The sequence below is a fragment of the Pan paniscus genome, chromosome 11, assembly GCF_029289425.2.
Source record: "Pan paniscus chromosome 11, NHGRI_mPanPan1-v2.0_pri, whole genome shotgun sequence".
Taxonomy (NCBI): domain Eukaryota; kingdom Metazoa; phylum Chordata; class Mammalia; order Primates; family Hominidae; genus Pan; species Pan paniscus.
This window is the reverse complement of record NC_073260.2, coordinates 25399022-25424744: the sequence shown is the minus strand read 5'-3', so window position 1 is coordinate 25424744 and position 25723 is coordinate 25399022. Positions and strand designations below refer to the sequence as shown.

Below are 25723 nucleotides of genomic sequence, written 5' to 3'. Positions count from 1 at the left end.
ACACACTCTCTGTGCTGGGCTGTCTGGTGGGCACTGGGGAATCCAGAGGCACAGCCCCTGCCTGGGAAAGATGGATGGTCCAGCTGTGAAGACAGGTCATAAAAAGATGACTGAGTATAGCAGCCAGTTGATCAATATCTTTTGAATGGTCCAGGCAATAAGTGCTTTAAGAAAACAGGGGAGGGAGATTGCCCCTGTGGCCTGGAGGAGGTGGGAATGGAACCCAAAAGGAAGGGGAAGGGCCCTTCCTTTCTTTGCAGAATGTAGTTAAATGAAGCCTTTAGCAACAACTAGGACAAAGAGGTTCTGGGGGCTGAGTCTGTGTGGGGTAGGAATGCATTTGCCTTTTATGATACTGTTCAGCAAACAGCAAAGATGTCCTGCGTGCCTCTGGAGTGTCCTTGAATGTGGAAAGTTCTAGGGCTCTAGGAGTGGGTTTCCCCTAGCCCAGCTGGTGTCATACTGTGGTCCCCAGAGCCTCTGATCGTCATCCCTATAGGTCTGGTCAAGGGATGCTTCTAGAGTGTCCACTGGGTGCTTGGGTCTTCTGGGCAGGGGGTTGAGGAGAGCATTACCCTTCCACATGATGAGTTTTCCATACTTTTCTCAGCAACACTGGAGTTACAATATGCTAGAAGGATACCCAAGCAACCTACATGTTGGGGGACTGGGCTGTGTGGCCAGGCATCCATTTCCCAGACTTCCAGAGTTCTTTAAACTCCAAGCTGTGATTCCACTGGATAGTGCAGAGGATGGTGCAGTTCAAGACAAGGCAGTTCTTGCTGATGAGGAGGCTGGAGTCCAAATGGGGGGCTGGACTCAGGTGGACTCTTCGGTTAGCTCTGCAGGGCAGTGTCTTCAGGTGGATCCTGCACTTCTGGAGTTTCCTATCTGAACTGATCTGTTGGTTTGACCTCAGTTCCATGCCTTCCTTTTCCTTGCTGTGCTCTGTATTGCAAGGGATTGCATTTCCTAGGTGCTCTTGCTCTCTGGCCTTCAAAAGTTTAACCAGTAGGATGCTCATCAGGAAGACTGGAAGGTGAAAAGGGAGGGAGAAGCCTGGGGTACTTCTTCTCACCCATTCTCTGCCTCTGGTGGTGTTTTCTGTTTAGCTCTAGCCCTTCCCTGTATGGTCCACTCCCAGTGGGCAGCCTTTTCCATAATTTTACTTCTTGCTGGACCAGCCCCAGTTTCTGATAACACCATTTCATCCCTTTTATCTCTCCAGGGCTATGGGTGGTAGCAGCAGCTCCCCCATATGCTGATATCCCTGGTTTTCTCTCTGTCTCCTGTTTGCCTTCTCTATTCACTCATCACCTGTATTCTCAAATCCTTATATTAAATTGCCTCCATTTAAAGGGCCTAGAGTGACTTCTCTTTTTTTTTTTTCTTTTGTCTATCCTAGACCCTGAAGGCTATTCCCAAATCAGACCCCTTAGAGAGTTTGACTGGCTGTTGCCACCCTGACTCACCCCGTGGAAGTCACTGTAAGCTCATGACTGCCCTAATGAATTCAAGGTACCAGATTTCCACGCCCCACCCCCCCACCACAAAGAAAACAGAATTGTAGAATAATTTCAAAATAGTCTGGTTGTCTAGATTTCTCAGCAGGCACCCATTGGGATGTGCAGAATTACAATCTTTCATTTCTTCATGGGCCTCTCATTTTGTAGGAATATGAGTGATTCCTTCCTTTCCAGCTGTGAGAGGAACTATTTTGCATCTACTATTTTGATTTTGAAAAAAATTCATGCAGTTGTTCTCCCCCTCCCCCTATTTTCCTGGGCTGTTGATCTTGTGATATATTTATAGAGATTGTGGTTGGCTGACCAGGAGTTATTTTGCAATAGGAATTTGTAAGATTTCTACTTTGAGCATGTGTTCCAGACTTTTCTCTCTTAAAAAAAAAAAAAAGTCTTACTTAGAACATCTACTTTGCCCTTCTGTAATTATTTCTCTTTCACAGCAAAAGTAAGCCCTGCACTTTACACATATTTTTTTCTATGTATATTTCTTTTGTCTCTGGTCTTCTTTCTTCTTTGATGTCTCTTTTTACTACATATTTTAAAAGCCCTCAGCTTCTTTCTTCTATGTGGGAATAGGTTTGCAAATGAAAATGTGACCGGAAGAAGGGTGCTTTGGGGGTCAGGAGGCCTCAGTTTCTCTGTCTGTAAAAGAGGAGCATCCCAGCACTTTGGGAGGCCGAAGCGGGTGGATCACCTGAGGTCAGTAATTCGAGACCAACCTGACCAACATGGTGAAACCCCATCTCTACTAAATACAAAAAAATAGCTGGGAGTGGTGTCTCACGCCTGTAATCCCAGCTACTCGGGAGGCTGAGGCAGGAGAATCGCTTAAACCCGGGAGGCAGAGGTTGCAGTGAGCCAAAATTCTGCCACTGCACACCAGCCTGGGCAACAAGAGTTAAACTCTGTCTCAAAAAAAAAGAAAAAAAAAAAAGAAGAGCATTGGACTAGATTAGAGGGGGCAAGCATGCTTCCATCCCCAACTTTACCATACTCACTGCAGACATTAGTAATCAATCACAGCACTCTTTCTAACCGAGCTCTGCTGTGACCTCAGAATCTTTCTCAACACATGGTCCCAGGCAGCCACTACTAAATGGTTAGAACAGGCCATTCTTAAACTAGATGAAATGATTCCTTGGACCCCATTCACCACTCTGGCTCTCTGACTATTGGAACTACAATTCCTTTATGTTTTAAACCAGTTGACTGACTTTTATGAAGCCTCATCTTGACGTAACACATCCGTAGGCCTAGGTACTATGGAGCTGTCACAGAGAAGCTGAAAACAGCAAGCCACCCTCACAGAACCTACAGTTTGGTGGAGAGCAAGGCTGCCGAGTGGCGATGTTCTTAGGTGTGCTCAGGCACCTTCTTGGTGCTCTAGGATGTTGTCCTGTGGTCAGGGAAGGCTTCCTAGAGGTGGTTAGAGTAGACTGTCGTCTAGGCAGTGAGACAGCCTTAGCAAGTTTCAGAATTAAGAGAGTCCTCAAAATTCTCTAGTTTATAGCTAGAGAACAGAGGCCCAGAGGAAAAAGGGACTTGCCCAAATTTTAATAAGTGGTAGTAATTATAGCTAAAGTTAACTACTAATAAATCATTTTATAAAAAGTAATGATTTATATAGGTAGTACTTATATACTGCTTAGTAAGTGTCAGACGCAGTTCTGAGAGTTTTATGTATTATGAACTGATTTGGTCCTCAGTCACCTTGTGAGGTCAGTACTGTTATTATCTGCATTTGACAGATGAGGAAACTGAGTCACAAAGGTTAAATGACTTACCCAGTGACACATAGTGTATAAGTGGTGGAGCCAGGGCTCGAACCCAACCCATCTGCCTGTAGATACTATGCTGGGAACTACTGTGCCAAATAAATCCCGCCGGCCGGAGTGATCAGAATGTGTTTGGCTTTTTAAAAAATACATTAATTTTACTTACCACCATCAATGTAATCTTAATGACATCATCCAGATCTGTGGCTCATGTAGTGTTGTTAGCACTGGCTGAGAATATTACAGACTCTCTATCACTTCATCCACCCAACAGCCGTGGGATGGGGGGACTTTTATCTCTATTTTACATCAGAGGAAACTAAGGCTGAGAGACAGGATGTGTCGAGCTACTAAGTGGCCCAGGCAGAATTTGAACTCAGGCCTGACTGACTCCAGATGTCAGAGCTGGAATGTTTCTGAGAGGCCATCAGTCCAGCAACCTCATTGAACAGATGGGTAGTCTGAGGGCCAGAGACTGCCTCTCGAGCAAGTCAGAGGAGGGCCTGGTGCTAACAGGGGTCTCCTAGAGTATAAAGTTCCTCCTCCCTGGTGAGGCCGTCCAGACATGCCAGACATGCCAGCATTACCCTGGCCATATCAAAGGAGGCTGAAGCCTTCAGTTCACTAGGAGAGATTTGAGGACAGCCTCTTCCCCTACTGCCATACATAGAAATACCTAAGGGGGTGACTTAAAGCCTTGTCCCTGAATTCTGGGTTCACCTAATTTGGAGTTTGCAACCCTTTGTATTTGTAATAGGTTTTTCTCTCCATGAAGCAAAAAAAGTTTCCTTTTTTTTTTTTTTTACCCCCAACCCCCACTTCCTGCTGATCTGAAGTGAATATTTATCACATATTTAATGAGTAATCTGAGTCTCAGCTTGGTGAGGCTGTACCAGGACATGGTTTATGGCTGATCTGGTTTTAACTCGCTCCAGGCGGTTTTCCCTAGAGTTTTCTGTAAAATCATAAACCTGGAGAGAGAATTTTTGTGGAATTCAGTCACATGACTCACTCTTTTGTAAATTGAGAGATTAACTGTGACTGGAAAGAACTGAGATTCATTTCTTTTTTAAAAAAGAAAACAAGCAGAGCAGCATTTATGCACCCAGAGGAGCGTGTCCATGCTGAAAGACAAGGGGGCAAGTCACTCTCTCCAAGGTCACCCCACCAGCCTTGGAGGCAGGATTGCATAGGATTTGAAAATGTGGATTTGGACTCGGAGTATCTGGGTTGGAGTCCTGGCTGAGTCTTTCCCAGCTGGTCCCTGGACCCAGCATGCCTCTAAGTCCTCCCCTGCACATGGGGACTGGTGACATCCCCACCTCTTATGGTAGTTGAGAACATTAAGTGAAATGATGCATGCTGTACCCTGAGCCAGGGCTGGCACACGGGAGGTGCCCAGTGGATGCTGGCCACTTGTAGATTGCTAGGATTACCTTCATTTGAAGCCCTTTATGCTGAGTTGATGATACTAGCTGGCACTACATAGATGGAAAGACCCTGTTCCAAGCACAACTAGCTCATTTAATCCTCACAATGGCTCTGTGAGGTGGGCAGTGGGATCTCCCCATTTTACAGATAAAGGAACGAAGGCACTGAGAGATCATGATGCATCCAGCGTCCCATTCACACGTTTGTGCCCAGGCTGATTCCCATAAACACTACCCTGTTGTTGCTGCTGGCTTCTTTCTTCCTGGTGTACTGCTGGAGCCTGGGGGCATTTTGCTTGCTGGTCCCTGGGAGGGAGACCAGGCTTCGCCTTGCCTTAGCTCAGACCTCAGCCAACCCTCCCTGGACTTTGACATCTACCCCCAACTGGTCTTGGTGTCTGTCATCGCCCTAGCCAGCAGCCCATCGGAGGACAGAATTCTGACCATGTTACTGCCCTGCCTGGAGCCCCTGATGGCAGGTGAAGCATATATGGGAGCTCCCTGCTATCCCTGAGAAACTCTTTTGTAAATGTGAAATTTCTTCAACATAAAAAGTGTTTTAGGCTGGGCGCGGTGGCTCATGCCTGTAAATCCCAGCACTTTGGGAGGCCGAGGCAGGCAGATCACCTGAGATCGGGAGTTCGAGACCAGCCTGACCAACATGGTGAAACCTCGTCTCTACTAAAAATACAAAATTAGCTGGGCGTCGTGGCGCATGCCTGTAATCCAAGCTACTCAGGAGGCTGAGGCAGGAATTGCCTGAACCTGGGAGGTGGAGGTTGCGGTGAGCCGAGATTGCGCCATTGCACTCCAGCCTGGGCAACAAGAGTGAAACTCTGTCTCAAAAAAAAAAAAAAGTGTTTTAAAAAATAAAAACAACACCTCACTGGGCCGGATCTAGGAAAAACCTCACTCTTTTTGAAACAACATTTAGAACACTTTCTGATCCTGCCCAGCTGGGGGAATAGAATGAACACACATTAATCCACCAGAAACTGTTACAGTACGTGTTGGACTCGTGCAGACTGAGGGCTCCAGCCGTGGTGGCATCTGGTACCCTGGGATGGAAACCAAACTGTGCCTTGGGTGGTGAGTCCCACATAGCCCTGCAGGGGAGGCTGCTGCCTCCACCTCTCTGCGGATTTCCCCCTTTTCCTTTATTTTTTTATTTTTATTTATTTTGAGATGAAATTTTGCTCTTGTTGCCCAAGTTGGAGTTCAGTGACACGATCTCAGCTCACTGCAACCTCCGCCTCCCGAGTTCAAGCGATTCTCCTGCCTCAGCTTCCTGAGTAGCTGGGATTACAGGAGTCCACCACCATGCCTGGCTAATTTTTTGTATTTTTAGTAGAGACAGCGTTTCGCCATGTTGGCCAGGCTGGTCTCGACCTCCTGACCTCAGGTGATCCACCCGCCTTGGCCTCCCAAAGTGCTGGGATTACAGGCATGAGCCACCACGCCCGGCCCCCTTCTCCTTTAAACGTCGTGACTCAGGCCTCAGGTTTGGAGGTGAATTCTTCTATTCTTCCATCCCTCCCAGGGGCCCAGGTCTGTGCATGAAGGAAACGAGGCCCTCTGCACATAATCTAAGACTGGCAGGAGTTTCTCAACAGCTGCTGCAGTTTATTTAAACAACAACAGCAATGAAAATCTGTGTTCCCAGAGCAACTAATATGTGCCGGCATCTTGCTGGGTGTTTTCCTCACATTATCTCAGTTGATCTGTGCTGCTCCCAGTAGCTCTCAGTCCTGCAGCTTTCTCTCCTCCACCACCTTCCCCAAACCGCCATCATCTCTTCCCTGGAAGGGGACAGTGGACTCTCTGTGCTGGCTACCACCTCCAGTCTGCATACTGCAGCTCGCAGTTGCTTTTGGGGTGCATATGCCTTCCAAGTCTGTCCATAAGCCTCCAGCTCCCTTAGCCTGACTTACAGGACTTACTCATTCGTGACTGTTGACAGTGATGTCAAAGACAACGATGATGATGATGAAGACTGTATTAGGGTCTGGATCCAATCTGCATGGCTGCCTATCAGAGAGAGAAGAATCCACCTGTACCTGGAAACTCACAAGAAGCAGACAAGACCCACACTGGTTCCATTCCAGGCATGCATAATTTATGTTTTAACATTGGACCTCAGAGAGCCAGGGCTTGAGAAAGACATAAAAGGTATCATAACTGAGAGGCGTAAAGAAAGTAGTCATTTTCCCTGGCTTTCCCTTGTAGTTGGAAACTTGGCCAGTCAATCACAATGTCTCTGGGGCCTCCTGCGGAGAAGATGCCTAGACCTGGTTTGGGGATGGTCTTCACATTTCTGTTCCATGGAGCATTGTGGCCACTCTGCAGCAAATGAAAAGGGGAAAGATCAAACCATTGTTCCTTCTCCTTCAGAGCTGTAAGCTACCAAGTCCAGAGGGAGGCGTGGGCTCTGGCCTGAGGGTCTAGTCAGGAACTCGTGTGTGAGCCTGTGCATGTTGGGTGGGTTGGGCCCTTCCTTCATTGGTGAAGCCTCCAGAGAAGGCTACAACCCAGCGAAGTTCACGGGCCTGGGTTTCCCAGCTGGGCAAGGTGGTGCCCTTTTCCTCACTGCCCTGCACGAGGTGCATGTCGCTCCCTGCCATCCAGCCTGTGTTAGCTTTACCTGCATCTACAGTTTTATTCCCCCTGTCGAGTGTGAGCTCTGTGCTCCCTATTCCAGTATCCCTCTTCATAGAAGCTCTTCCTGACCCTGAAGTCTGTTGGATCCTCTTGTCAAAGATGCTGACAGAACCCAGACTTTTCCCTTCAGAGCATGTATCTCAGGTGGTAATTATAAACTGATTGATTGAAGCCATTAAGTCATCAATGCCTGTCCCCTTCACTGTTCTTGTTGCTGTTGTGTCCCCAGTAATTATTTTAGTTCCCAGCCCGTAGTAGGCATTTACATCATAATACATAGTGGTATTTGGGCGAATGAATAAGGAACCAGGTCTGATTCATCTTCGTATCCTCCACCGGCCAAGGCCTTGCCCAGAATCACACATCTAATAGGAACTTCATAAATATTTATGGAAAAATGGCACGAACTCATGTGAGTTCCAGCTCTTTCAGGCCAGGGTCTTCTCTAGCAGCCTCTTGCCAGTCCTCAAGCCTGGAACCTAGGGCAGTCAGTGGCTTTGAGTTACCGTGTTCAGTTGGGAAGAAAACACAAAATTAAAAACCAAGTACAATGTGTTAGACACATACCACTGAATATGATCTAAGAGGCAAGGTCTAATTAGAGAATTTATCATATATTTGGTTTCCCAGGAACAGAATCCTCTTTGTAACTTGCAAAGCTCTTTATAACTTTTTCATCATTGGCCCTGGCACTTTTAAATGGCGTTTTTTAGGGACACCTGGTGAATAAATGCTGGAGCTACCTGTGCCTGAGTTGGAGCTCTGTAGCTAGACAGAAAAACAGTTCATCCATATGGTTTGGGGCTAAGTTTTATTCATTGGTTCCATAGGGGAAGGGCCAAATATATAGAGGAAATGGCTGTGGACTTGCGGTGAGAAGATGTGTGAACCTTGGCCAAGCCATTGGCGGTGGTGTGACCTTGGATAAGTCACTTAGCCCCTCCAGCTGCTTGGTTAATTCTTGGTCAAAGAGGAATATTTAAACCGCAGTGTTTTCCCTGCAGGGTTACCGGGAGGATCTCATTCAGCGTAACTATCTGTAAAGTACTGTGCTGATGGTTAGTATTCTCATGTGTGGGAGAGATGCAACTCCATTTTTCTTGGTGCTAAGGCCCATGATTTTTGGAATCTTCCTTGACTCTTTCTTTATCTCATACCCCACATCTAATTTACCAGCACCAACCAGTATATTCAGAACTCAACCTTTCCTCACCCTCTTCAGTCCCTGCCACCATCATCTTTTCCCTGGACTGCACCGTAGCCCTGCCAGCCTTCTGTTTCCCCCCTGGCCTCATGGTCTCCTTTCAACACAGCAGTCAGAGTGATCTTTCTAAAATGTAAGTCAAAGTATGTCACTTTGCCAAAACCTTCTAGTGGCTTTCCAGAGTAGAAGCCAAGGCTCTTCCGTGGCCTGCAAGGCTCTGCATGAGCTGACCTCCCATGATCTCTCCTCCTCTTGTCCTTATGTACTTTGCCTCAGGTATCCTGGCATTCTTGCTGTTTGCCAAGCACACCAGGCATGCTCCTGTCCTGGGGTCATTTGCACTGGCATCCACTTTGCCCCAGACACCACATGGCCAACTCTCACCCTCTTACAGTGTTCACTCAATGATGCCTACCCAACCACCCTACTTAAAATTGCAGCCTGTGGCTCCTCCCTTGTCCCCAGCATTCCTGACCACCCTATCCTTCCCTGTTCATGACTCCCCTGCCTCCCCCACACACCATAGAACTGATTACTTTCAAGCATGCTATATGTTTTACTTATTTATTATGCCTAATGTTAGCGTCTCCCCCCACTTGAATGTAATTGCCACAAGGGTATGGATATATCCCAACTGCCTAAAATGATGTCTGGCATGTAGAAGGAGCTTGATAAATGTTTGTTGGATGAATGAGTGAATTTTCCTTATTTGAGTCTTGTGCCTCAGTGGAGGAGACAGAAAGTTACATGTTAAGTTTTGGGGATTCACTGGCTTTTGGAAAGGAAATAGATATATAAATAAAGTTTGAGTTGTTTCAGACCAACTGTCCTCTAAATATTAGGGGACATAGAATCATCCTCTGGGCAGGTCCTGGGTTGGTGGGTGCTTCTTGCAAGCGCAGTGCCCCCTGCAGGCCTCCAGGTTAAATGCACTTGGTTGCACCCACTGCCGAGGTCACATATCTTCCTGCAAGGTTAATTGTACCAGCTGGTCGTTTAAAACAATGTTGATGTTTGTACTAACATATAAAAATATATGAAATATGTATTATGGTGTCATATGTGTTTGGTAGTTTGAATGTAATATTCAAATGTATTGGTAAGAATTAGTAAGCTACAAGACTTCAAAGGGCATTTGAGCATGCAGAGAAACTCCCATTTCTCTCTGGGTTCATGTTCATGCTTCCCTTCCATAAGGGTGCAGAGAAGCCTGAAAAATACTGACCACTGGGCATTCAAAATTGTCCCCTAGTGGATTTGAGGTCTTCCACCCAGAGCCCAGCAGAGTACTTGCCACATAGTAGGTTTCCAAGAACTATCTGCTGAGTGAATAAAGGAATGATTAATTATTTGAGGTCAATTGATATATATCATTCAAGCATGATTGCCAATGCACCATTCATCTAAGCAACCTCATTGTCAGTATTTTTTTGAGAAACAATCATAATTAACAGATTCAACTATATTTGCCGAGTATTCCTGTGCCAGGCCCTGAGCTGGGTGCTGGTGACATGGTCATGTGTGGGATGTGGCCTTTGGAGGAGGGGCAGCACACACCCTGGGGGGTGACAGACGCTTCAGGAACTGCAGCCCCAGTCCCAGTCCCGTAGAGTTGGTTGATGTCTGCGTATCAGCAGTGTTGGGAAAACAATGAACAGGGACAAATTAAATCTAGCTGGGGGAGGAGGGAGCCATTCAATTCTCTAGAGACCAAGTAATTTTTGAGTTGCGGTGGGGGAGGAAAAGGCAAAATCCTAATTATAGCACTGTGAAAATGTGCTGCGCCAGGTCCATCTTGAGCTTGGCTAGCTGAGGCGCCATCTTGGAAATGCCCCCTCCAAGATGGCGGCCCCCTTCTAACCTCACAGAGCTAGGGGGACTGTGAGGCCCCCACATTTGTGGCAGCACCTCAGCCTCCCCGAGCCTCAGGCTCGGTTCTCTTATCGAAGAAAGGCATTTCATTCTTCGAGATCAGGCAGCCAGGACCTAAGGAGCTGTTTTTCCTCCATTGTGCAAGCATGACAAATCATTAATTTTTGATTGATTTGCTTAGAATTATGGGCGCCCCAGCATTCTTTCCGCCGCTGAACAGCTGTATAACAAATGAATATATCAGTGTGCACAAAAGATTGGAGATCTAAGAGAAGCAATTACATTGGCCACCCTCCCCCACCCTCACCCCTTCCCGGGCAATGAAGGGAGGAAATTTTTACCAGAAATTCCTCAAGTGGCTTAAAAAAAAAATGCCATTTTATAATTGAATTAAATCTTTATCTCTTCATCTTTTGCAGCAGGTTTTTCCAAACACACAGCGGTTCCCCACGTGCTTGGGTTCTATCCATCCAGGAGGAATCTTTAATAATGAAATTTCAACTTGTGAGAATTAAAACCAAAATGAAAAAAAGGAAAAAAAGAAAAGAGCAAATTCTACCCCTCCTTTCTGCTTTTTTTTTTTTTTTTTTTTGGTTGCTGCTATTCCTTTAAGATTTTGGAACCGTACCAGTGCACTAAATGTGACCTCCATAACTTTTAAATTAAGAATTTATGCTGGCTTGAAATTTATGAAATATTTCAGCATGAAAGAAAGCCTTTTTCCCTCAGGAAAATTGAGCAATAAATCACAGCACTGTGGATTTACTGCCCTAGAGCCAGCGAGAGATAGGATTTTTTTTTTTTTTTGCTTCATTCTGAAAAAAAAAAAAAAATGTAATCATATAAGACAGCTTAGCTGCTATCCTCCCACTCTCTAGAATTTTTAATTTCAGCTGTTTCTGCTTGGATTTATTTCCAATATTCCTGCTCGGCTTTTCAATTTCCTCAGTTATTAAATTTTAATTCAGTGCATTAGCATTTAAATTAAAAAAGGGTTTATTTTATCGAAATCGTTGGCCAGCCCCCATCCTGGAGCACACGAATTGCCTGTTTCTGCCATTTGCACAAAATGTGAAATGCAGCTAATGTCTTACAACTTACATTTGCACAAATTTAGAAATAAAATTTCTGGGTTTGGAATAATATTTTCTTTCCAAGAAAACCCTTAATAAGAGAATGGAAAAGAACAACTTCACATTCATTTGGGAGGGAAGAGGAGGGTCGAATGAAACCAAAAATAGCCTTGCCCAGGTCCTGAGGGGAAACTGGTGAATAAGGAATGGGTGGGGCTGGGAAGAGGGGACAGGCACCCTTATTCGGGGCTGGAGGGCTTAGATACACCTTCACCCCAGCTTCACGAGAGTGAGAAGGAGGATCTCACTGGGGTCCTCCTTATTTTATTTGTCATAGAGGAGTCTGGTTTTAAGGTTGGGTCAACTCCACATGGAGTGGGGGAGACAACCTGATTTAACCTCCTTCCCCGCCCCCATTTTTTACCTATGGAGAATCTCAGGTGCAGAGAAAGGAACGAGCTTGTCTGAGGTTCAAAATGAGACTCAGAGCCAGGGAAACAAGCTACATCCTTAAGGAGCACACAGTCCAGTGGCGGAAGATGGTGGAACAACAGCAGCTGCAGTGGGAGTTTCCATTACCTGAGTAATGACTACGTATACCAGGGCTGCGCTTAGTACTTTAGTGACATTACTGTCATTCTGGCTGCACCGTTGGAGAAGGCCTTCGGGCTGTGTGGTCTGGTGGCCACTCGAGATGCCGACTTACAGCTTGGGATTCGGGGAAGGCCTTGAGGCAGAAGACCCATGGTCCACCCCAGGCTGGCTCTGCGACTCGTTCGTCTTATACATATCATTCTGTTTTTCTGTGCCTCAGTTTCCTAGACCCAATAAATAGTGGCCTCTATAACTATAGGGTTGTCAGTGATTATTTTCATTATTATAGCCAAGCACTCACTAAGTACTTTTACATGCTATTACATGTTTTACCTTATTTAAGCTATCTCAAGTCCCAAGCCAGTCCCGTGAAGTAGGTCCTGTGATGAGCATCTTGCCATTTTGCAGAGGAAGAAATCGAGGCCTTGGAAATACATGTGACTTGCTGAAGATCACAGAGCTAGAAAACGGCAAAACCAGGACTTGAACTCCGATGTTCTAACTCTAAACTCTGTTCTCTTAAGCTTCGGTTCAAATTGAGACTCAGGTCAGTTTGCACAGGGTACAGATGAGTTTGCTGTTTAGGTTGAATCATATGAAACTGCTGGTATTAGAACATTTTGGCCTCAGCACATGGCAATGTCAGAGGTTCAGCTTAATCCACTTGGAAGGAATGGCTGTGATGTATTTGTAAGGACAGACCACACCGGCCTGGCGTGTATGGAACTCCACCCTGGGAGTTGGTGTTCCCAACACAGTGGACTTTGGCTCTGTCGTCATGGTGTAGCTGGACTTGGCCAGGCCCACACGCTGTGATTGCCAGGTGCTGTGATACTGACACATGTGTCTTGGACATCTCCCACTGAATCCATTGTCCATCCATATTCCAATGAAGCAACTCTCATCTGCTACCATCTGAACATCCCACACCCTGCCCAGGTAGAACTCTCCTCTAGTTGCCCCAGTTTCCCAGCAGCACCACCTGAGTCTCTGCAAAAGTATTTGACAATTCTTTGAATATTTTTAGCACTTTCTCTTTGTTTTATAAAAATGGGTGGAAAACAGAAATGCGTGCAGCTACCAGTAACACGAAGCTGAAGTATCATTCACTCAATAAAAGAGAAACAAAGGTGGAGATTATTAGGCATGCTGAAAACAGAGACTCTTATCCCACACTCTGTCACGTGTTTGCTGCACTTGAGCTGGTCAACTCTGTGTGAAATTGTGAAGGAAAAGGACAAAAATGACAACTTTAAAAGTGTGTGTGACAAGCTAAAAATACACGCACAGAATTAAGTCTGAAAGGCGAGAGATCCATTTGGGAGTTAACCATTTTTTTAAGATCTCTGGGGCAGAATTTCCACCCGTACCACTTCTGCTGCTTATGATACAAACATTCAAACAACTTCAGCCTGTTTGCTTTGCATATAAGTTTTGAGGAATGCAAGATGTTGGAAAGAGGCTGTAATTGATCTGTTCTTTTGCTCCCAGTGAAATGATATGCAAACCATTTTCTGCTTTCTTGTTTCTTCTGTTGAAATAATACATGGGCAGCTCATTAATTTCTTCCTCCCCGACCTCACATTTCTCCCTCCCTATTCGTCCTTAACCTTTCCCTTTCCCTTGTGTGGGAAACAGGAGCTGTTTGATGTCACCCCATTTCCCAACTGGCTCTCCTGAATGTCGGTGGGAAGTAAAATGCTCCAGAACTGAGGATGTTGGACTTTGGAGTGACCCAGACCTGAGCTTATAGCTGTGGGACTTTTGATAAATACATTCTTTGACCTGTGTTCTTGCCTGTAAAGTGGGGATATTATGGGGTGGAGGGGGGAGGACCTATGGTGAGGATTAAATGAGAGAAGGCATTAATGTCCACATCCTAGCGCCTAATGGGAAGTTCTCCCTGGGGAGCAAGTGTGGATGCCCAGTGGGACCAGACAGGGGCTGGGTGATTATAAGGCAAGAGTGGAGGATGGAGGCTGTGGAGAACCACGTATGTCAGCTCTAGCTGCCTGTCACCATGTAGGACTGGGTATCATGGGGTTATCCAGTTTAATAAGAGAAGGTGGAGATCTCGCCTTTTTTCAGTGCAATTCTTTTATTTTTATATATTGCCAATTTGTTTGAATCGAAGTCCGCCATCTGATTTTGCCAGTTTGCAACTTCTCGTAAGCACTCATCAAAAGGTGTTTTATTTCAGGTCCTCAGTCCTTCATCCACAATCCTGAAATTCAGAAAAACTCAAAAAGTTTTTATAACTGATGAGGCAGCAGAACTTGACCTGAAGGGAGAAAAGGCTAGTGACGGTCCTCGTTGTTGTTTTGTTGATGTTTATCCTATGTAGGGTTACCTATGCATATGTTTTACGATAGAAATATCAATGTGTTTGATTAGCGGGGGCTCTGCCAGGGTTGTTTCAAAATATAAGACGTAGGGCGGTACATTACCTTTCTAAAATTGGAAAAATTCTGAATTTGGAAACACATATGCACCTGAATTTCAGACCTGTATTATCCTATGATTCTTATTAGAAGTGTTTTGACAAAGCTCGGGAATGTATCTTCAGCTGGCGGTGGTGGAGGATCTAGGTATTGTTCCCAGGTTTGCAACCTCCGTCAGCCTCTGCATTGAGGTCCCCCTGAGCACTGGTCTAGGAGTCAGGACCCCTGGAGTTTGTTTTCATGAGACTTCAGGTAGCTCCCTCTGTGCCCAAGGCCCCAGTCTCTGCATCTGAACCAGAATTGTATGATTTCTGAAAATTTCATTTGATCAGCTTTATGTCCCCCTCCCCCCACACCCAAATAAAAGAGATTAAGAACTGGCACTCTCTTGCCTTCTGCTCATAGGGTTGGGAGAAAGAATATTTTAACATAATAGGATTTTTTCCCTCTGGTTGGTAGGAATAAATCTACAGCTACTGTTTTATTGGAAATCCCAGCTGAAAATAAAAATGGTGCAATTCAATCTCAGATTTAGCTGGTTACTTACTTTTCACTGAGTCCCCAGGGCAGTGCAGTTGCTGAGTTTGTGTTGGCAGTGGGTGCTCAGTGGGATTTAAAGGGCCAAGCAAATGGGGTTGCAGGGAGGTGTTCTGACTCCCTCTTACCACTGGGCACAAGTTTGTCCAGCCTGGAGGAGCGGGACAGGGGCTTGTGGCCAGCTCACCCCACAGTCTGAAGGCTGGTATTCAGTGGGAGCTTGACGGGGTGGCAGCAGGTCAAATCTGCATCTTCTGCCTTGGCTGATGTAGGTGTTTTGGGTTTCTTTTGCAGGCTGACGGAGCCAGTGCAGCCGGAAGGAAAAGCACTGCGAGCAGGTACACTCCCTCTCCCGCCCCCAGCTTGTCCACCCATCGACTCAGGTCTTCATGACTAACAGTTACCACTCTCTGGTCCTCATCTTCCCCCTGGAAGGATGGGTGGTCCAGGCCAGCCCTCCTTGGCAAGAAGTATCCAGACTTCCCCAAAGAATGTGAGGTCATAGAAAGCATTTTCCATGTGGCTACCTGTGACCAGAATCCAAGGATGGTTCATTCCTGAACTAGCCATTGGCCACTCAAGTTGAGAACTTAGGAGTGAAGCATAAGACTAGGCAGAAAGACCTGGGCTGGAATTCCATCTGGGCTGCTGCATGGCTAACTCCTGGGGCAGCCAGTCCCATCCTTGTCCAGAATCCATTGGCCTATGTGCTAGTGTCATGTGCTCCTCTCTCTTTACCAGTCATGCCAAAGCAGGGGATAGGATACTCTGATTAGCCAGGGTGAAGAGGGGGTGGCCTTTCCTCACCCTCAAGGATGGCAGGAGAGGGGAGAGGGGTGGTCCCCAATGGAGAACTGGACTGTTTTTACCAAAGAAGGGAGAGCTATCAGACAGGCCCAAGCTGTGGACATCATGACAGGTGTCACAGGTAGGTACTTGGTAATGTTAACACCCATGCTGCCGCTGCTGTTGCTGCTGTTATGTTGGGTAGAGCAAGGCTGGAACGGCCACATGACCTATATTTGGGGCTTTGGAGGCAGAAAGAAGGTAAGGGACAGACAAGAGAGATGGCTCCCCTGAACGCATACATAAAATCTAGAATCGATCCTAGGGTTACCTGTTAGAGCTGAGGGTCAGATTGTGAATGCCAAGCAGAAGAATTTGCCTGTTAGCCTGTGGAACACTAGTTCTTTAAAATGTTAATGGCTTTTTTTTTGTGTGAGGAAAAAAAGGTTCTTTCTGTGGCCCAGTAAGTTCAGAGGACAGTGGGTTAAACAAAATTAAAAAGGTTTATTTGCTGTGAGACTTTCCAGATCTTTTAATATGCTAATGTGTGTGCTTGAGAAGAGAGAGCCAGAGAGAGAGAGAGAGAGAGAATCATGTTTCTCAAACTTCCTAACCATGGGACCTCTTTTTTTTTGACGTTCATTGCATTGAGCAAGTGTTCCTTGGAACGTGCTTTGAGAAACCATGGAAAGATATTGACATTCTCTGAGCAGGAGAGTAATGTGTTCGGCTTGGTGTTTCAGGAATACCACCCTGGCAGCCATTTGTTGGGTGGATTGGAGGCTAGTAGAATAGAGGCCATTATACCAGGCCGGAGGTCTCTGTAACCCAGAGACCTGTATTGTATGGCAAATATTTTACGCTTTGCAGGCTGTATGATCTTTGTGGCAGTTTCTCAACTCTGCCAGTATAATGCTGAAGTAGCCATGGCGATACCTAAATATGCCCATAAATGGCCATAGTTTGTCAACCCCTAGTCTAAACTGACCCCTACCTGAGAGCTTCTGCAACTGCTGTTCCCCGTGTCTGGAATGTTCTTTCTCTGATCTTCCCATGATGAATGCTCTTTCATCTTTCAGATCTGGAGTCAGTTCTACCCTCAGGGAAGCTTTCCCTGACCCTCCGTATCAAGGTACCTGCACCCCAGTATGTGGTGTGTGGCCTTCATAGCCTGTTTATGCTCTTTAATTATTTCATTTTCATTATTCGTTATTTCATTCCCTTCCCTGTGTTCCTTTTTTTCTGTCTCTCTGAGAATGCCAGCTCCATTGGCAGAGAACATGTCTGTCTTGTTCACGGCTGTGGGCCTGGCCCCTAGCAGGCTCTCAGTACATGTTTATGGGGTGGGCACACTAGATGAGATGGAAGAAGATGTGCGAGTGATGTGGAGACAAGGAGTGTGGAGAGGAGCAGGTAGAGCTCAGAGATGGTGCACTTAGGCCTGTGGTCATTGGGGGTGACCCAAGTAGCCAGCAGCTGCCCAGCGTTTTGTGTTTCTCTCCTGGGTCCCTAGGAGTGGAATTTGTGTAAGAACAATGTGTGAGGTTGTGGCCTGCGGGGCAGTAGCAGTTGTCAGACTGGTGCCTGGAAGTGTTTCTTGGATCAGGAAATCAGGACTGAAAGGGGCATTGAGTTTGTCTAGACCACCCTGTCATTGTGCAATGGGGAGATCGAGGCCTTTGGGAGGAAGGGCCCTGCTTAGGGGCGTATAATGAGTCAGTGGCTGTGTTGGGCCTTGAACCTGCCAAAGCTGGTGCTTTCTCCACTCCTCAGTGCTATGCCCAAGTGAGGGTCTAGCCAGCCTCTCCCACTTTCCTCCCACTTTCACTAAGCACCTGCTCTGGTAGGCCCAGTGCTGTATGCTGTGAACTCAGACTGGTTAGGTGCTAATTTATTCACCCAGCCAGACATTCGAGTGTCTCCTGCATGGCAGGCACTGTTCGACATACTTCGTGAATGAAGAGACAAAGCACCACCCACCCCTTGTCAGTCCTGTGGGAATGTGGTCTGCCCTCACTCTCTAATGCATGAATCTCTCCTACACGAGCATCTCTGCCTGGTGATTGTAGCCAGAGAAGAACAGGCAGGTTTTCCCACGGTGACTGCCTGAATCTCTGAATTGAGTATTATCCCCCTAAGGCTGTAGTTGGTGGAAGAATGCTGAGATTGATTGGAGATGCCTGCCCAGTCAGAGGAGGGGTAGGGTGGCACGTGAGACATTGATTTGTTCTCCCTGCTAGCCTAGGCTCTCCATCACACATACTCAGTGACTGAGCCCCTGTGTTACTACCATGGCACCGGAATATGCATCAGGAAGGGCCACCCAAACCTGGGGTTGTGTGTGGCTTAAGGTGTAAAAACAGACTTTCTAATAGTAATGACTACCATTTGGTCAACATTTCTTTGTCAGGCTCTGAGCCAAGTGATTTATGTGTATTAATTTATTAATTTTTCTTTTCTTGGAGACAGGGTCTCATTCTGTTGCTCAGGCTGGAGTGCAGTGGTGCAATCTCTGCTCACTGCATCCTCTACCTCTTGGGCTCAAGCAATCCTTCCATCTCAGCCTCCCAAGTAGCTGGGACTACAGGCATGCAGCACTACCCCTGGCTAATTTTTGCATTTTTTTGTAGAGCTGGGGTTTCACTGTGTTGCCCAGGCTGATCTCAAACTCCTGAGTTCTAGTGATGCACCCATCTTGGCCTCCCAAAGTGCTGGGATTACAGATAGGAGCCACCATGCCCAGCCTTTATTTATTAATTTAATGTAATCTTTTTAACAACTTCATGAGAGAGATACTCTTATTATTCCCACTTTACAGATGAGGAAGCTGAGGCACAGAGAGGTTTACTGGCCCAAGACTGCCTAGGTGGAGGTAGGCAGTAGAGCCAGGAAGTCTACCTGAGTCTGACTTCTGTGATGCACTTACTCACCACGCCCTCCTGCTTCTTGGTGGGAAGGGATCAGTTAACACGTATTACAGGAGCCTGTTTGGGACCAGGGACTGTGCTGTAGGCTGGAGGCCTATCAAGAAGGTGGGACTCTGGAGGAGCTCACAGGCAAGTTTATAGATTTTGTGAGGAAAACTAATCCTTTGAAAGACCAACACACTATTACTTATATAGTGACTTGATGTTCAGTCTGAGAAGTGAATTATATGTTAAACGTCAAGAGAATGTTGTCGGGCCCGGTGCGGTGGCTCACCCCTGTAACCCCAGCACTTTGGGAGTCCGAGGCGGGCGGATCACTTGAGGTCAGGAGTTTGAGACCAGCCTGGCCAACATGGCGAAACCCTGTCTCAACTTAAAAAATACAAAAATTAGCCAGGTATGGTGGCACACACCTGTAATCCCAGCTACTCAGGAGGCTGAGGCAGGAGAATCACTTGAACCCAGGAGGTGGAGGTTGCAGGGTTGCAGTGAGCCAAGATCATGCCACTGCACTCCAGCCTGGACAACAGAGTAAGACTCTGTCTCAAAAAAAAAGAGAGAACATTGTCAGTGTGGTGGCCTTAGCTGACACCACTGGTGATTTGACCACGGCCAGGTGGGATTTAGATGGGTAGACACTTTGTAGAGCATTAGAGCTCATTTAATCTCTGCTTCAGATGGAGAAATGAAGGGCCTGAGGTTCCCCAAAGTCAGAATTAGGTTAGACGGCTCTGAGCAGAATGACCTTGAAGGACCCCCAGCCCTCCAACGTGGGCTTCTACCCCCAGGTATGCTATGGCACACTCTGCTACTACGCCAGGGTCCGCTTTCATCCCAGCGCCTTCCTCTTGGCCTGGAACACATAATGTTATTTCTCCAGAGGGCCTCTGGCTAAACCCCAAAATCAACAGCATGGGCTGCTACGGAATTAGTGTTAAATTGAGGGGGACAAGGAGAGGTGGTGTTTCTGATCTTAAGAAACAATCGAATGTGGTTTGGTTTACTTCCCTGTAACCCAAACTGGGTCGATTTTACAAGACCAGTGATCCCAGCACTTGAGGTTAATGTCAATCTGGTCTGCAGGTTACAAATCATGTAGCACAACTCCAGCCAAACCCCACTTATTCTAAGGGTCAGGGAGGCTGTGGGGCCTTAACTTTGGAAAATTCTGAAGGAAATGCAGTTTTTGTAATCAAGTAAATATAGTTACAGACTTGGTGTAATAAAGAATTGTATGTAAATATATCTATTTTTCTTTTGTCAGCTGAGGATTTTCAGAGCTGGAAGGACTGTAGAAAATCTAGTCCAGCCCTTTCATTTTAGAGATAAGGAAATCTGGGGTAGAAGAGGTTAAAGGGCTCATTATTTTGTTATAGGTTGCCCCACAAGTGAACAGGATCTTGTAGACAAGGAGTTTGGGGAGGAGAATAAGAAAAGATCAAATCTCATCCATGCATTCCACAAATATTTACTGAGTGCCTACTAAGTGCTTGGCACTGACCTGGGTGCTGGAGGCACAGCAGTGAATGAAACAGACAGAAATCCCTGCCCTTGTAGAGCTGATGTTGTAGTGGGAGTAGAGCAGCTGTAATAAATACATAAAATATATGCTTGTTAGATAGTAACAAGTGTTGTGGGGGGAAAAGCAGAAGAGATTGGGAGAGCCGGAGACAGTGTTGCCTCTCTAATTTGAGCATTCAGGGAAGGTGAGTCATGAAGAAGGATCTGAAAGAGTTGTGGGGGCCGAAGCAGGCAGTCATTTGGGAGAAGTGCATTCTAGGCAGAGAGAACAACAGGTGCAAAGGCCCTGGAGCTGGAGTAGCAACAAGGAGACTGGTGTGGCCACGGAGGCCCTTGGAGACCGTTGTCAGGACTTTGGCCATTCCTCTGCGTGAGATCAGGAGCCACTGGGGAGTTTGAACAGAGAAGTGGCATAATATGATTTGGTTTTAAAAGGATCATTCTGGCTGCCAGGAGGATAAGATGTGATGATAGGTGTTGCCAAGGGTTCAGGACAGACAGGACCTTACACAGTAGGCTTAGAGCTGAGTTTCTTAAGGGCTATTTTTTTTTTCAGGCCTGAGGACTTTAGTTCAGCAAAGGATTATGTGTAGCCTGCATCCAAAAATGCACAGCCTCCTGTGTGTTTCTTGGATGGCCCCAGAGTGGAGCAGCTGTATTCCTGTGGTCCCCATTCTCCGTGCCCCCCTGCACCCCCTGCCTGGTCTGTCAGGCATCTTCCTCACCACCTCTCCAGCCCTGCTAAGGGCCAAGCAGCCTAGTGCAGAATGGAAGAGCCCAGACTGCCTGGATTCAGATTCTGGCACTGCCCATTGCCTGATTGTGTGACCTTGGGCTCCTTACCTAGCTTTCTTGCATTTTGGCTTCCTCATCTGTAAACTGGGGATTATATTAGTACCTCCTTCATAGTGTTGTCAATGACGATTAGGTTTAATAATATATATACCCTTAGCACAATGCCTAGTTCAAAGCAGGTGCTCAGTAAACATTTATTTTTATTACTACCATGGTGGATTCTGGTTCCTAGGAGGAGATAACATGGGGTGGCAATTGATTCCTTGTAGAGCCTGGACATTGGAGAGAGGGCTGGAGGGAGGGATGACGGTGATGGAGCTCTTATTTGTTGAAGGCCTACCATGATCCAAATATGTGTCTTGTGTCTTATTTGATCTTCCCAGCAGCCCTTTCAGATAGTGATTGGCATCCCTCATGTTCAGAGGGAATTGAGGAATAGACTTATCTGGAGTCACCCAGATGGTAAAATGGCTTTCAGTGTAGCTAAGTCTTGTTCTTTAATTAAGCCAAGATTTTTCATGGGTGGACCATTTCATCTGATAACCACATGTGTGTGGCTGCATAATTATTTATATCTTCTTGTTTACCATTTTGGTTTTCAGCAGCAAAATAAAAGTAGCCCTAAACAACGCAATTTCCTTTGCACAAAATTTCACAGCAATACAGATTGAGTATTCCTAATCCAGAAATCCAAAATGCTCCAAAATCCAAAACTTTTTGAGCACCAACATGATGCTCAAAGGAAATGCTTATTGGAGCATTTCAGATTTCTGGGTTTTGGATTAGGGATGTTGAACTGGCAAATGTAGTGGAAATATTCCAAAAACTGAAAAAAATAAATAAAAAATCCAGATACTTCTGGCCCTGAGTGTTTCAGATGAGGAGTATTCAACCTGTAGCCAGCCCAGTGCTAGTCAATGAACAGTATGGTATTAGCAGAGTGAATTATTTGAGAACGGGGTATGTTTTGGGAGGTATCTTCATCTTGACTCTAGATTTATGTTCCTGTTACTGGAGTTCAGATTTCATTTCTAGAAATGTATTTCCAGAAATATTCTCACCCTACCAAAATTCGGGCAAAGTTTGTCCACAAAAAAATCCTAAATTGCAGGTTGAATGGGGGCCCATGTACTTACTCCAAAGGGGCCGGTTGCTTTTTTGGTGGGCAGAGTTCACTCTGCTTAATTAGTTACCATTTACCATTCAACCTAGGCTCTGTAAATAAGACAGATTCTTGAAAATTCATATACAGTCTTAGGTTTGCCCTCTGGAGACAGCCACAGAAATGCAAACCACAATTCACGTCCATCAAGATCCGTGAGTTGTTTGTGCCAAAGGGCACTTGAACTTGGGGTGGTCCAGCAAAGGGAATTGGTGGGGGTCTCTAGGGAACTCAGTCCTCCCAATCAGCACATGCCCCCCACATATGCTCCTTGAGCAAAGTAAGAAAGTTCCTCTTGTGAACCTGTGGCTGTTAGTTCAGAGTGTTCAGAATCTTGCCTTGTCCTGAAGCACAATATTGAGAGTGCGAAGTAGGAGGACCTGACCTAGTTGCTTCTTGAGGCCTTTAATAACAGAGGCCCTTGATCTGAGAAGGCAACCCAGGAAATTTCCACAACCTCACCATCTGTCTGGCTCTGCTGACGAAAGAGAACATGCTCACCCTTGGCTGGAGCACCTTCCAGACTCCATGTGGAGTGTGACAGTTAACAGTGTCAGGACACCTCAAACCCACCTTCTTGATCACTCCTGCCTGGCTGTCCTGCAGTGGACTTGGCTGCAGTGTGGGTCTCCCATCTCTCCTCCTCACTGCTGCATGGAGGGTGACCTTGTCCCCCACTCCTTTTGTTTTCATAGGGGCTAAAAATTCCTCCTCTACTTCCATTTATGAGTACTCCACTAACGGCCTGTGAGCTCATCTTTTTCATGGTTAACCTAGCTTTTCACATTTTGTCTGGTGTATTTAGTAGGGGCGGGAGAAAAGAACAAATTAATATGCATTGAGTTCCTATTAGGTGTATGGCACTTTACATCCATCCATCCTTTAATCTTCCAGAGTATCCTTAGTGTGGACAGGGTATGGCTCCTAGCAACGATCCCTGCATCTGCTTTGTCATCCCCAAGCACCTTGTAAGGACTGGATCATGTAGTTAAAAGAGTCCTGTGTGTGTGTCCAAGGGCAGCGTGCCTCCAGGCAGTGAGCAAACCAGGGCTGAGTTCTCACTCTGGGGTGTTGGGGCAAGAGCTGGTTGGTTGTCATGCCCCTAGTGCTAGAGACTGCAGGGTGGAGGGGAGGAGGGCAGTTGTAATGCCAGGACGGGGACAGCACCATGGAGAGATAGCAAAGCTATGTCAGCAGCTGGGCAGCACTGGGCATCAGCTGGCGACGTGGGCAGGAAGGTGGAGGGGTCACAGTTCTGCTGGGGTGCTTCCTTATCCTTTCATTCCTAGGAGAAGATGGCCAGAGGAGTTGGACCTCAGAGAATTAGAGAAAGGAGTAGTTGCTAAGTCATAGCCTTGGCATGAAGTAATGGTGAACAGAGGGAGTGTGTTTATCCTTTGTTTAGACGTCCAGTGTGAGGGCTTAGGGATGGCCTCGCTCTTTAGTGGTTGAGCTCCCTGACTTCTGGGGTCTGCATAGGACCTCATGTGTGCAGGATGGTCTTTGCAGGGTGGTAGGTCTCCGCAGGACAGTGAGCATGGGCCCCTCATTGGCCTCTACTCCCTACCTGTCTGTTGGGGATATTCTATCCGGGAGACAGAGAGGTGGCCCCTCAGAGAACAGTGTACATTGCTAATTGGTCAGAATTGCACCATTGCCAGACCCATTGGTAAACGAAGGTAGCGTGTCTGTTTAAAATGCCATTAACACTGCTTCTCCTTAACATCCTGGGCAACCTTCCACATGCCACAGCACCCTCAAAAGAAGTTCCCAGCTTTAACTGTTGAACCCCACCCTGCTAAATTTTGGAGTTTGTGACTTGACAAGATTGCCCAAGACTCTTGCTTTCCCCCAGTCTAGGTTTAACTTAACCAGGAAATTTACTGTTAATATTTAAATCATATACCATCTTTGTGAACTCCAATATTACCTAACGTTGTGGCTGACTGACACCGTACAATGAGGAAAATTAAGTGCCTAAGAATTATCTCCAACTAATGATATATTTATGCATTGTAGGTTACTTTGAATTTCTAGACTGTTAAGAGTTGTTTAATAGGTTAATAGTTTTAATCTATTAATCTAATCTTTTCTACTTGACTATTTATTAAAATATATCAGTGATACATGACAGAAATGGAAGTACAGATCATTTTGAGGGTTATTAAGGAACAGGTGATGATGTGAGGATTTGAAACTTAGGCGGAATAGTAAGTACCAGGCATGGGCCTCGCTCCTGGCATTTGCGGACACTGTGGTTCTGCTCCATGTTCTCTCTCTCAGCTCTCCCAGGCTAGTGATGAAGCTATGACCTTTTTCCCACGATGGCTTCTCTCCTTGTCACTAAAAGCTAGAGACTCTTTATGTCTGAAGGACATGTTTGAGCACAGCAGCATTTGAAAACACATCAGGGAGAGAGAGAGGCAGGTGGCAAGCGCAGAGCCCAGGCGCCTTTCTCTGTGGAAGAGGTGGGACCCTTCATTCCTTTCCTTTATTTCATGTTGGTGTGACTTTTAGCATCTAAAATGTGCCCAGTTCTGTCTGTATGCTCAGGAAACAGCAAAAAACAAGGGAGTATATTCCCCGTGTCTTGGGACTTCTGGCATTTAGTCATGTATGTGTTCATTCATTCAACAGGTGTTTTTATTATTTTCTCTTGAGAAGAGAAAACAAAAATTATCCAAATGGTTAAAAGCCTAGACTTTGGAGTCAGACAGACGTGGTGGAATTTTGATTCTGTCACTAGGAAGTAGGGAGACTGTGAAAAGTCACTCTGTTTCTCCAGTCCTTGGTTTTCTTATCTAGAAACCAAAAAATCCCGTATCAGGCATTGCACAGAAGGATGAGATGGTGTAGGTGTGGGCCCGGAGCACCGCCCCAGCATGTCATAAGCACTCAGTACACCACAGCTGCCCTTGGCATCACTCTCTGTGTTATTTGTGCCATTTGCATCATGACTGTCCTCACCAGCATCACCTCCACCCTGCATGCTGGTGTGTTTTGTCTGGTCATTTTCTGTTTGTGTCATTGAGCAGACCTTAGCTGACACCTGCCAGAGGACCAAGCACAAGGATACAAAAAGCAGTGGGTAGAGCCCTGGTCTCTGGAAATCTTCCAGAACCATATGGAATTAGTTAGAGGGCCGATTTGGAGTTCTAACAGGGCAGGAGCCTGTTAGAAGCAGAGAGGAGTGTTTCCAGAACCGCTGGTGGGAGAATGAAGGCTCCTGAACTGTTAGTGGGAGCAGCCACCCTGTCGCCTCAGGGCCTGAGTGTATGCTGATTGGTGGTCATGATGGCGACCCTGCACCCTCAAGAGAGAATGTCAGGGTATTACCAGGCTGCTGTATCTTGGCATTTCAGAAAGTGGGAAGAGTGTGTTACATTTTAGAAAATTTTCATCAGTTCATCAGAAAGGATAAA

At 46.2% G+C, this 25723-nt stretch overlaps 1 protein-coding gene across 33 annotated transcripts in view; it reads left to right on the top strand.

The window, feature by feature from the left end:
* Positions 1–25723, top strand: part of ZNF618 (zinc finger protein 618) — a 180543-nt gene that overhangs the window by 77147 nt on the left and 77673 nt on the right. For 32 of the 33 annotated variants that reach the window (XM_055117734.2, XM_057298670.2, XM_055117732.2 and 29 more), the window contains exon 2: positions 15405–15448. The exons of the other annotated variant lie outside the window; for it this stretch is intronic. In XM_055117734.2, coding sequence (XP_054973709.1) covers positions 15405–15448 — 44 coding nt within the window. The remainder of the gene's footprint in view (positions 1–15404; positions 15449–25723) is intronic. 33 annotated transcript variants of the gene reach the window in all.